Source organism: Malaclemys terrapin, chromosome 9 (assembly GCF_027887155.1).
Source record: "Malaclemys terrapin pileata isolate rMalTer1 chromosome 9, rMalTer1.hap1, whole genome shotgun sequence".
Taxonomy (NCBI): domain Eukaryota; kingdom Metazoa; phylum Chordata; order Testudines; family Emydidae; genus Malaclemys; species Malaclemys terrapin.
The window spans coordinates 100,457,026-100,469,928 of NC_071513.1; the positions used below are offsets into that span (position 1 = coordinate 100,457,026).

At 41.9% G+C, this 12,903-nt stretch overlaps 1 protein-coding gene across 5 annotated transcripts in view; it reads right to left on the reverse strand.

Annotated features, from left to right (window-relative positions):
- Window positions 1-12,903, reverse strand: part of ARMC9 (armadillo repeat containing 9) — a 113,729-nt gene that overhangs the window by 18,676 nt on the left and 82,150 nt on the right. For all 5 annotated transcript variants that reach the window (XM_054040353.1, XM_054040356.1, XM_054040355.1 and 2 more), the window contains 2 exons: window positions 3,389-3,493; window positions 2,848-2,963 (listed from right to left, as the gene is read on the reverse strand). In XM_054040353.1, the coding sequence (XP_053896328.1) occupies window positions 2,848-2,963; window positions 3,389-3,493 (221 nt within the window). The remainder of the gene's footprint in view (window positions 1-2,847; window positions 2,964-3,388; window positions 3,494-12,903) is intronic.

The window sequence follows — 12,903 nt, forward strand, 5'->3', positions numbered from 1 at the left end:
ACATGGGGCAAAGAAACAATCTGCAGAGGCTGCTTTGTATCCTCATTATTCCAGTGCAGGAATAGTTCCCTCAACTATTGTAGCTGGCTGTACCCAGAGGGTTTCTGAGCAATCAGTCATTTAGTTGCATTGTGAGACAGGAGCAGGCTGCAAGGCACAATTCAAATTGTGTCACAGTCAGCCTGTGGCGTGGAATCAATATCAGGCAGAGAAGTCTGGGAAGCCTTGATGAAATCTTTAGAAAGGAATCAGTTCTGGGTATTACTTGTGTGGAAGTGAGTAATGGACATGAGTTATTTAACCTCATCTAGGGAACAGCTGTGATCTAGAGAGGAGTGCAGTGGAATGGAGTCAGGAGACCTCAGATCTATTCCCAGCTCTGCCACTGATTTGCTGCATGACCTTGGGGCAAGTCATTTCACTTTGACATGCTTCATCTTCCCTTTATCTATAAAATGGGATAGTGAGGCTAAACCACCTTTGTGGCATTTGAGAGCTACAACGATCGTAAACTCCACAGAATGAATCCAGGTTTTCTCGCTTACTGTGGGTAGCAGAAATTACAGGGGAAGGGGAACCCTTGAACACATTTGATGGTGTTGACCAGTAGCAAAGTGGCTTTGGTTCCATGTTCAGCAGCATATTCGACAGATTACATCATTCGAGTCTGTAGCTCTTTTGGGGAAGCGCAATAAAACCAAGAATAAAAAGATCTGTGCGTTACTGAGAGCAGCCCACATTCTTACTGAATCACTCCTCTCCTGCCATATGTGGATGGTTTGCTAAGATTTGGAATTTTATGGATATGGAAAAACAGACCATTCTGAAGAAAGATTCTTTTACCATATACTTTAAAATCTGTACCCCGCTTATGCTGTGAAGAGGAACTGGATTCTATAATCACACCTCAGCCATTTTCTTCATAAATTTACCGAGAATAGTATATAGGCAAAAATAGGACCTTGCAGGCCAAATTCTTCCCTGGGATACCCACATACATTTCCAATGTCAGAACTTGGGACTCCTTGTTTTATGTACCCTGCTCAATTTTTATATCCTGAAATGGGGAAAATGTTACTCACTCAACTAGAAACTGATTTTGACAAGGTTCTGCTTAGTGTCTTTGTAGATATACAATACATGTAGAATAAATGTTGTCTTTACCATTTCCCCTACTTTCTGCTTTCATATTTTACCTTTGTAAATGCTTTAATCAAATAAAGCATTTTGTGACAGTTTATATGAAAGAAACTATATAAAAGTCATATTATAGTCAAGTAGCACATGGATATTACAAAAATAATTTGTATTAAATGAGGCTTTAGCTCATATCAAAGTGATTTTGACCTTTGGGTTTGGTGCAGTATAGATATTGCAAATACTCTTGTTGCTTATTCAAAAGGTAATTTTCTCACTGGACACAATGCAGTAAACCATTCTCTGTATACAGAAACTCAGTATAAACTTGTCAATCTACTGATATTACTCCCCAGACTTTGTGAGTGTAAGGGCAGCTTTAAAATAAATGATCACAACTTGTCTGAGAATGCTCCCTATTTTTCCAAGTAATACCGAAGATCACTGTAAATGAAATATTTTCTCTGTAATTTCTCTGTTTGTTTACTTTGTACATTCGGCAGCTCTTTGTGTTTAATCAGTTTCACCGTTTGCACATTCAGAGTCAGTTTCCCTATTTGTGTGGGTCTTCCGCATGTAATGGGAAAGAAAAGCATTTTAAGAAATAGAAAGATGTGAAAGTAAAAACAAAAAAAACTGACTGGAGAACTTAAAGGCAGATATAGAACCTGAAACTGAAGGTAACTCATTTTTTAAAAATGTGCAGATTTCAACTTGACATTTTTCTTTTTAATTTTTAAATAAAATAAGTAAAAAGCTATTTAACTATCTTGTTGATCTAGTGGTTTTTGAGGTACCATATTCCATCCTAATAGGAATGGTTGGTAGTCTTTCAGTTTGAAAAGTGCACACAGAAATGGATACGAGAAATCCTCAAGACAGACTACTCCTCAACCCTGTATCATGGCTACTTGGATTTGGTACAATCCAAGATTGCATGAACCTGAAAGAAGAAAAATTGGTTAAACTTGTTCCTTGTGTGACAGGACAATGTCAAATCCTCTACCTCCCCCATAATGGAGATGAAGAGGAGAAATCCCATCTCAAGAATGAACTAGGTAAGACTTACTTTGTTTAATAACAGAAAGCTTGATAAATACCATGTCTTTAGGGTCCTGAGGTCTCTTATTTCCAATTGCAAAACAATATCCTACTACTGATTTCAGCTACACCTAGAGCTGCAACCAAAAGTCACAGATCACCCTTTCGCCAGATCCCTTTTACTTATTATTTTAAGTAACTAGAGCATTTATCACATTTGTAATCTTTGTCTATCTTAATTTCTGCTCTCACATGAGGGTAGCAATTGTCCCTAGAGGAGATTACATTTTCTGGTTTATGAAGTGGAAGATCCACTGGTATGTCAACTGCTGCATGGAACTCACTCACAGAAATACTATAACCAGCTGGAGAACATGGACACACAGGATTTACTGCAAGCTTAGGCCAAATGACTCTGTAAACTTTCATTCCATTATCCCAAGTACATGACTTTGGTCAATGGACCCGTCTTTGACTGCAGTTTTCCCTCCCTTTCTTTTTCAAACGTCCAGTATTTTAGATAAAAAACCTGTAAAGAATGACAATGGCAATGTACTTTCCAATATGTAGGCTTTATTTTTTTGTATATTCAAGTTACATTATTTTGGAGTAAAATTCAAAGTTAAGAAAAAAATAATAAAACTTTCTGCCTCATTTGCCCAGACTTACGTTGGGTATGCAGCTCTGTGATAGCCCGGGGTGACTGGTCTCTGGAGAGGCTCATCTATGCTTTGATGGACACCAGGAAACAGCTTCTTCTTCACTTTTGGTGTATGGGTCATTATCTAATACACAGAAGGAGAAAGAGGAGGAAAGAGAGGGGAAACTGAAGTCAATGGGACAGGGATATGAAGACTATCTGAGCATCAACCTAGATTTGTATCCTAATGTCACTGAACAGGATTTGCCATGGTTTACCGCATGTCTACATTCTAGCTCTTTCTGTTCCAAGCCGGCTCAGTAAGGATGCAAGTTCACCTTTCCCAAGCCCATCTGATTTCTGCTGGATAGACGTTCCTCAACGTTCCCTAGTAAGGGGTTGGGGCTGAGTAGGCAGTTAAAGACTTGAGTCTCAGCCAGCCTTATATGTAGAAGGCGGCGGCAGCTGTTATAATTAAACCTCTGGGTGTTACATGTCGATTGAAATGTTGAAATTAAATACCTACCCAAACAAATTCAGTATTTTAGAATCCCAATGAGTGGTACTTACTCCCAAATACTCTGTTGTCAGCAGCTTCTCTCCTGATAGATCTCCCAGCTGAGGCTGTAACACCTCATCTTTGTCCAGATCAGCCTCCATTGTATCATGGTCCTCCTGTTACAATAATATAGCTTGATTACTTGAACCCAGTCCCCCTTGGGCAGCTTTCAGTTCCAGTCTAAGCATTTAATTTTCATTCCGGCAGTCACTTGTGCCATACACATTTAAAACATAAATGACTCCTGCTACTAGGGCTGCACATGTGAACTAATGTGTGTCTGAATTTTTATATAGGTGTGTGTGTGCGCATGTGTGTACATACACACTTGTCCAAGCTTTTGATTCAATCAGAAATAAATACAAATAATTCCTCCCAGCAATAACCTTAGCAAGGCTGGAGGAAAAAAATTATAGCCCTGACGGGCTGCTCGCCTTGAAATCTCAAATCCCCAAGTATTCTACGCAGGCTCAATAATAAAGAACATGGTGTTAATATTCATTACTTTCTAACGAGAATAGTTCCCCCTCCATCCTCTGAAGAACATGACAGATCAGCACCACGACAGAACTAAGGGAAAGGTGGCGTTGATTTTTAAAAAAGTTGTAACAATGAATCATTGTACGGAAAAGTAAATTACCGTAATCATTCTAGGCGAGGTTACTTACTTTCTATAGTAACTGCAGTTCTTCAGGATGTGTCCCCCTATTGGTGCTCCACATCAGATGCGCATGTGCCCCACGTGTCTTTAATCAAAGATTTTTGGTAGCAGTGGCCTATTCAGCCACGCACACACACCAGACCTCCTTCTGTCCCATACTTGAGGATATATAGAGCTGTGTGGGCAAAACATCCTCAGTTCCTTCTCTATTGCAAAGACCCGTGAGACGAGACTCAGAAGCAGAAAGGAAGGAGGGCATGTAGCGGAGCACCCATAGGGGGACACATCTCAAAGAACTACAGTTACTGTACAAGGTAAGTAATCTCTCCTTCTTCTTTGAGTAGTTTCTCTATGGCTGCTCCACTTCAGATGACTCCGGAGCAATACTCCTGGAAGGAGAACAGAGCTTCAGAGTTGTATCTAAGACTGATGATAGGACTGCCATGCCAACAGCCGCATCTGACCGGAAGTGTGCATCAGTGTGCATCAGGGCACAATGTTTAGAAAAAGTATGAACTGATGCCCAAGTTGAAAAGCTTTGCAAATTTCTGCAACTGGTACATTTTTCTACAGTGCCATGGATGTACATTGGGCTCTTGTAGAATGGGCTATTAATCTAGAAGGTGACTGATCATTAGCAGCCTCATAAGAAGAAAGAATACTTGTTTGCCTGTAGGCAGTACAGTAGCCAGAGTCTGCCAGATGGTCTTGCAGGTTCAATTAGAGCCTCATTCACTGGCAAGGGCACTTGACCAGAAGTTGTCACGTGCAGAATGTCTAAAAACTTATGCTGCAACTCTTGGACTGACTCCATGGGGATCTGGAGAGAGTTAGCAATCTGTTTCATAAGTTCTTGAAACTGTTTAAAATCGTCAGCATGAGACGGTGGGGAAGGCCTTACAGCCTCATCTGGTGAAGATGAGGAGATACTGGTTTGTGGTGTCACTTCCTTCTCAACTCTTGCCTCTTGCTCCTTGAAAGCAGGCTGAGGTCTCTGTATACCAAACCCCAAACCTTGTTTAATACTGTTTAATGTCGGGCAATGACAGTGTCATGTTAATACCTTTGAGGCTTCGGGTCTATATATTCCATCTAAATTAATACAACAGATATCCCTGTCCAGAAATCTGGGAATCTGAGGAGATGCCTTCAGCATAGTCCAAGGGAGGAGCAGACTGGAGGCAGAAACAATGTTTATCTGCCTCATCCCGAAGGTACCGGAGAACTAGGGGGTACTGAGGAAGGGGAAGGTCTCCGTGACCTAGAAGATCGCAGTACTGACAGTCATTTGGTATCCAATAACAAAGGAAACATTGGCTCATCTGAGATAGACAAGTTTCTAAATTCCTGCAGTACCAGGAGAATGTGTGCTGAAACTGAATGAGGTTCCGCAACAGTCAGCAGTGGTACCAAGGATGCTGTTTGCTTCAGTGGTATTTGTCTAGCAGACAGAGATGGTATGGAGGATGTTGCTGGCTTTAGAGTTACCAATGTAGTAATCTGAGACACCTGCTTATGTACTGGCCATAGCATGGAGAGCTCTGTAGACAGTACCAGCTTCCTTGATGCAAAGTGTTTACTCTCTGTGGTGCAATCTACTTAGACTGTACTGGAGATGGCTTCAGTACCAAGGCATGGTTGGTACTGTGATTCTTGAAAGAGCCTGAAGTCTTTGACTAAGAACTCCAGGTACTGGAGAAGCCTAGAGCCTCAGCGGTACCCTTTCTGGAACATGAAGTCTCTGAAACAGTCAATTTCTACAGTGACTGAGGTCGATGGGGTACTGTGATCACTCAGAGACTGATGTACAGGGCAGGCATCTGGGCCTGGATCCGAGCCTGGTCGAAGGGAGAGCTCCCTCATGAGGAGCCTAAGTTTAACCTCCCTATTTTTCCTAGATCTACTCCTGAAGGCTGAGCAGATGTTGCTCTTACACAGTATGTACGTGTCTGCAAGATATACTGGCAATGCCCGTTGCTGACTGGCATAGATTAATGGTAGGTGAGGCAGTACTTGAATCCCAGGGATCCCAGAATCCCACGCAGAGGACAACCCCTGAGGGAGAACCCCTCAGATAGGGTTGGGAAAGGAAGGGATGTCTAATGGAAACAAACTCTTAGTTAACGAGCAGAACTACAAAACTATAAACGTAAAGGAGCAAACTAAAGTAGACTGAGAACCCAAATGAGCTAAAAGCTAAAGGTTAAGCTTGAAGTGGGAACACTATAAACTCCATCTTAGGCCATAGGGCAATTGAGAAGGAACTGAGGGCAGTTCACCTGCACAGATCCATATATCCTCAGTACTGAGCACAAGAAGGTCTGGAGCACGTGTGGAACGAACAGACCCTGCTACCAAAAACCTCCAATCAGAGGCACATGCACATCTGAAGTGGAGTGCCCATAGGGACACTACTCGAAGAAGAACTAGCTATTGTTATGAAACATAAAAAGTCTGATCCAAAACCCATTAAAGTTAATGGTGACTATCTATTGACTACAGTGGGTTTTGGATCATTCCCAAAGAGCATAAAAGGAGAAAAAGGACAGAACAAGTATCTTTACACTAGCATGACATAAAGTGAGGCAGTAGGTTTCAGTCAAGCTGGGAAATAACTCTGTCACAGGATGGCCCCAACAAGAGCACCTTCCTGGGTAGGCCATGGCACAGCAGACATGCCTGCCTCAGTTTCCCCTTTCAAGGCCCCAGAAATCGTCCAAATGGTATTCCTGAGTATAAATATAACCCTTGGGGGATTTATTTTAGCAGGCCAATGCACAAAAGCCATAACAAAGTAAGTCCCAATACCAAGTCCCGCAACCACAGTCCAGACAGTACATCAAGTAGAACCCCGGCATCCCTCATCACACCCCGGCTCTCCAGCCTTCTTCCTTCTCTGGCCCTCTGGCTTCAGCTCTCCAGCTCCAAGAACCAGGAGGCACCTCCCTCTGCTGCTGTCAGCCTTCAGTCCTCTCCAGCCTTCTGTGCCATGGTTCTCTGCCTCAGGAAGGACAGCTGGCTCTCTCTCCCCTGGCTTCCTAGCTCTCAGCCTCCCAGCACCAGCTTTGACTCACTCTTGAAAGCCAGCAGGCTAGCCTCTCCACTGACTACCTGGTAATTCCTCCCTCTTTCCAGGGAAAGCCTGCAGACTTAACTCACCAGCTCGTTCTCTCACTGAGTCTCTCTCCTCTCAGATTCTCCCTGATCCTTTATAGCCTCCAACAGATACGACCATCCCCCCTTAAAAGGCCAAATGAGAACAACTGTTCTGGCACAGGGGAACAGGACCTACTTCATTTAATGGGTCAGCCACCTTATGACACTTTGCTACAAAAATCATCCAAATGTCGGATGCTTATGCAATCTCAAAACAGTTTTAGAAAGATGATACTTTATAAGTGTGCGTATGGGAGAGATTTCATGTGGTAGAAATGGGCACATGTTGGCTACAGATACTGCCGCCACCCTCAGTAGGCCTTGACTCAATGGAGCTGTGCAGACACACAACAGCTAAGGATCTGATCCTATATTTTTCTGCTTGCACCTTTATCTATTTAGCACCTATTGAATATTTTAAACAAAACCATAATCTTTGTTCTGATATGGCTAGTTTGTTTCTTACTAGCCCTGCTGCCATGGGCATCAGGAGCATGTGAACATGCCTATGTTACATACGTTAGGTTATAGACATATTGCTTATACACCTCAAAAAATATTCTATGGTTTAAAGGAAAAGCCTTGGAATGAATTATTGTTTCATGCCGGGAATTAAGAAAGCACCAGTTAAGTTAATCATCTGGGATGAATTCCACTTTAAACCCACTTTCTATTTAGTGAGTGCAGTCTTTACTCGTTTTCCTTTCTTAATTATACTTCCCCAAAATAATTCCAAAAAAGACCAACAGAGTCATTTTTCTCAACAAATTGGAGACGTTATTCTTCATACCCCTTTCTAAAAACGGTTGCATAGCACTGCTAGTATAGAATGACTGCTGTATTATAAGAAATACATTTCAGTGGTGGGCGTGAAAAGTTCAAAAAGCTTGCCTCTCTCACCCATACAAATTGGTCCAATAAAAGACAGTACCTCACCCACCCTGTCTCTCTAATACCCTGGGACCAACAAGGCTACAACACCACTGCATACATTAATTTTAATGGAAGATACAGTACATGTCTAAAAGTTGAAAATATCAACCATAGTCTATAAAGCAATTTTGCAATTATTCTGGATGAAAGCAACAAGACAAATGTACCATCAGTGGCTTTCCTGTTATTTATCCTCTTTAGAATGCTTACAACGTAACAGGTAGACACATGCCAGGAGTTAAACTGGATGATCATAACATCCTTTTTTGCTTTTTCCATTGGCCTGACAGCAGTTTTACTTCTAAAAAGCTTTAAAGCTCTTTACAGATTGGCTCTATTCATCGTGTTATCTATCTTAACTAGATATTTAAGGTCCTTCAGTTTAGGCTTCGATTTCACTCTGCACACAAAGTTCTAGGCTCTATTGGCGAGTGGGCATAAGAATGGCCATACTGGGTCAGACCAAAGGTCCATCTAGGCCTGTATCCTGTCTTCTGACAGTGGGCAATGCCAGGTGCCCCAGAGGGAATGAACAGAACAGGTCATCATCAAGTGATCCATCCCCTGTTGCCCATTCCCAGCTTTTGGCGAACAGAGACTTGGGACACCATCCCTGTCCACCCTGGCTAATAGCCATTGATGGACTTTTCCTCCATGAATTTATCTAGTTCTTTTTTGAACCCTGTTGTAATCTTGACCTTCACAACATCCTCTGGCAAGCAGTTCCACAGGTTGACTGTATGTTGTGTGAAAAAATACTTCCTTTTAATCTCCATTCTAATCTTCAGAATCTCGCAACTGCCTGAATATTGCTTAATGTACTAGGTACGTGGATCCAAACATCCACATTCTAGTCCCTTGTATGGAGTACATCCCAAATAGAAGTATCATCATTCCACTACAACCACAACACAATGATGCCCTACCACACAACAGCTGCAGCAGACCACAGCAGTGAAGGTGTTAATGGCTTGAAGTCTGAGGCTTGGTCTACACTGGAAAATTGGGTTGGTTTAACTATGTGAGTCAGGGATGTGAAAAATCCACACCCTTGAGCAGCATTGTTAAACTGACCTAAGTCCCCATGCTAGGTGCCTCTTGGGGAGGTGGATTACCTACACCGACAGGAGAAAATCTCCCATCTACAGAGGTAGCATCTATACAGAAGTGTATCAGCTGTGCCACTGTAGCACAAGTCCTAACATTAAGCTCTTTTCTTTTGATGTTGCTTCTGGAGCTGTATTTTCACACTGAAGTGAACTGATTTTATTGCCAGGTGCCGAGTGATAGGTGGATCAGAAGGTATCCTATCCATGTCTGTTCTCCAGTTATCTAATAAATCTCAAATTTACAAATTAACTTAGAATTAGAGCTAGTATATCATGTATTTACTTTTACAGATGGCTTTTAAAGGCTGTCCAAACCCAATTAAAACCACATTTAAAGATTAATTATTTAAAGTAAAGCCAATATTTAAAAATAAATACTTTAACATCATCTCTGCTATTACAGGGCATAGCAAATACACTTATGTGCTGACACGAGTATGCTTTGCTGAAATAGGTGATTTACTCTGTTCTTAAAATAATAAGGGGCACATAATCTGTCTCTTAAGCAATAAATCCTGCAGTCTTTACTTCTGTGGGGCGTCCTATTGACTTTAATGGTGGGGGGGTGCACTGCAGGAGCAGGTACTGAAGATATATTAAATGATTTGTGCCTGAATAAGGTAGGAAATAACATGATATGGCATGAGGTTAAACTGGGTAAATTCACAGTTTGGGTGTGTTGTGAGCCCACCTATTAGATTATCTGGTAAATCTGTACTAAGAGTATTTTTTGTTTTTGTTTTTTTCAGAAAATGTTCTTTCAAAACATGTACATAAAATGAACCACATAATTGTATTGCAAGAAAGGTTGTGTGTAAAGATACTTTAAAAAGGTGTAGACTTTTAATATGTTTTTCTTGGAGAATTACAGAGTTTTGGATTCCTAAAGTGTACACGTGCTTTATGGAAGCCAATATTCTTTGCTCTCAGCCGGCAAATCATAGTTCTAACTCCCAGATGGTGACTGACTTTCAGCTCCTGTTTCCATGGGAAATGGCTGATGGAATTGTTGAAAACGAGGTATAAACGTTTTGAGATCAGCCAGCATGTATCTTTTTTCACCCTTGCTTTGTGTCTGGTGAGCCACTGTCTATTTCCACAGTGAGAAGTAGAATGTAGGGCAGCACACATGAGTAAGATTCCCACTTGTTAATGTAGGGTGCTGGATGGCAGCCAAAGACACCTGTTCTGTTCTCCCAACAGTGAACACACAATTCAGAAGCCCAGAAGACTCTAAGGGCTTGTCTACACTGGCACTTTACAGCACTGCAACTTTCCCACTCAGGGGTGTGAAAACACACACACACACACCTCCGGGTGCAGCAAGTTTCAGCGCATAAAGCGCCAGTGTAGACAGTGCACCAGAGCTGGAAGCTGCACTCCCAGCGCTGGGAGCTACGCCCCTCATGGAGGTGGATTTTTCAGAATGCTGGGAGAGCTCTCTCCCAGCGCTGTGCTGTGACCACACAACGTTGCCAGTGTAGACTAGCCCTAACATCTGTTGTACTTACAGTTTGATGGGAAATGCAAATTAGACTCTTTTGCCTACTATTTTTATTTATTTATAATTTTTTTAAAGTTTCCTTTTCTCAATAAGCAGATGATTTTAGCGAGGATGTACTGGCAAATGAATAACCCACTTTGTTACATTGGAGGCCTGCACAACTGGAAGCTTCCCCAACCACTGCAATGTCCACATTTCACAGTGTCTATATCATTTTATGAAGTGTAACACTGTGATGGAATCCACACCTATGAACACAAACAACGATACAATTTACTGTAATTATAACTGGTTTTGAAAAAAAAATTGTTTCAACCCATCTCTTTTTTATAAGAAATGTAATTCCTAAGAGCTGGACAAAACTCAGCAGTTTGGTTAAAAGCTTTGAGTTCTGTTTGTTTATTTATTTTAAATAAACATGAGCACATGACAGGGTTTAAGATGTTACAAGAGGTTAAAGCCTATTGTTATTATAGCTTCGCAGACCCATGGGCTGTTAAAAAAGGCCTTTCAGAAAAGCTGCAATACCTAGACAGATACTTTAAAAAAAATGATCAGAGACAAGGCTTTGAAACAGACACACAGCTCCAGCTTTTCTGAAAAGCCCAGATATTCCCCCATAGTGCAGTAGCCTCTACCAACTCTTCGCGGAGTAGTTTAGTCTTAAGTGGTCACTACCGTGAGAGCTGCTAAAAGCCAACAGAAAATCAGATTAATTTAAAATTAAATACAGAAATAGCAAAATATAGAAAGCTAATGGTAATTGGGGGAAATCTTTGCATAGACATATGGCTATAATGGAAGGCGATAGGGATGTGGTGAGGAAAATCGGTGGTGATCCAAAAATGCCACCTCCCTACAATGCTTTTTTTGGTGTTTGTTGTTTTAAAATAGCCACTAAGCTATACATATTTGCAGCAAGATAGTCACTAACGTATTATAAAACAGGCAGTCTGTGTTAACAAACAGCCAACATGTATATATCCTGAAATGCATCAATTTCGTGACAGTTTGTAAAGTTACTTCAACTGGCACTGTTGATTTGAGTGTGTACTTATAGACTTTCTGTGTATAAAACTTTCCCAAACTTTCCCTTAAGTTGGTTTGCCAGACAGCTCTGTAAAATCAGATATAATCAAGGGACTCCATCTCACCACGGAGAACAATTGCATTCTGCATTCCACAAATACAAAGATCTAACTAAATCTGTGAGGCGGTGAGTGAACATTGGTTATTTTGTAAATAACATTGCTTGTTTACAAAAACAATAACCTGCATGAAGTTAGTATATCATTTTGTTGCCATTTATTTTGGCATGTATCTTCTATACCAATTTTGTAATCAAGGGACTGGAATAGGCCTCCATTTGATAACAGAATAAAATTACAGTTATTCAGTGGCAATGATCTAGCTAAGGGCCTGACAGGATGTTCATAAGCCCCTGGAAATAAAGAATTATCACTTACCCGTAACAATTAGCACCTGAAAGTTAGCTTGCCTGGAAGCAAGTTTTTAAAAAGTGGTCTTGGGAGTTTTCTCTTTTATATAAAGGAAGAGCTTATGTAACACAAAAATATAGCCATTTATTTGTTTCAACCTTCCAGCTCTACAAACAGAACATGGAGAATTAACTCCCCTTTCACTCCTGAAAGCGGCCCCTGAAGAACAGAGTGCTCAACACTTATGAAGTTCAGGCCACACTTTTCTTGAAGTGGTCTCTGATCACTATACATCACAACAGATCAAAGCCATGTCCAAGTATTCCTCAGAAACAAAAATGCCAGAGACCAAAGGAAGATTTCACCATCTTGTGCTGTCACAGTGGACATAAGGCAATTACTGTCACAGAAGCTCACCTCTAGCAATAGCTGCTCCCAGGGCCGGTGCAAGGAAGTTTCACGCCCTAGGCGAAACTTCCACCTTGCGCCCCTCCCCCCCCCCCCCCCCCCGTTGCAGCTAACCTCGCCCACTGCCTCCCCCCCCCGTGGCAGCTAACCACACCCACCCACCCCTCCCACCCTAGGAGCCCCCCCCCCCAATGGCAGCTAACCCCACCTGCCGCGGCAGCTAACCTCCCCCTGGGGAGCCCCCCCTCGCAGCAGCTACCCCCCCCTTGCAAGTCCCCCCTCCACAGCAGCTAACCCGGCCCGGGGAGCCCCCCCC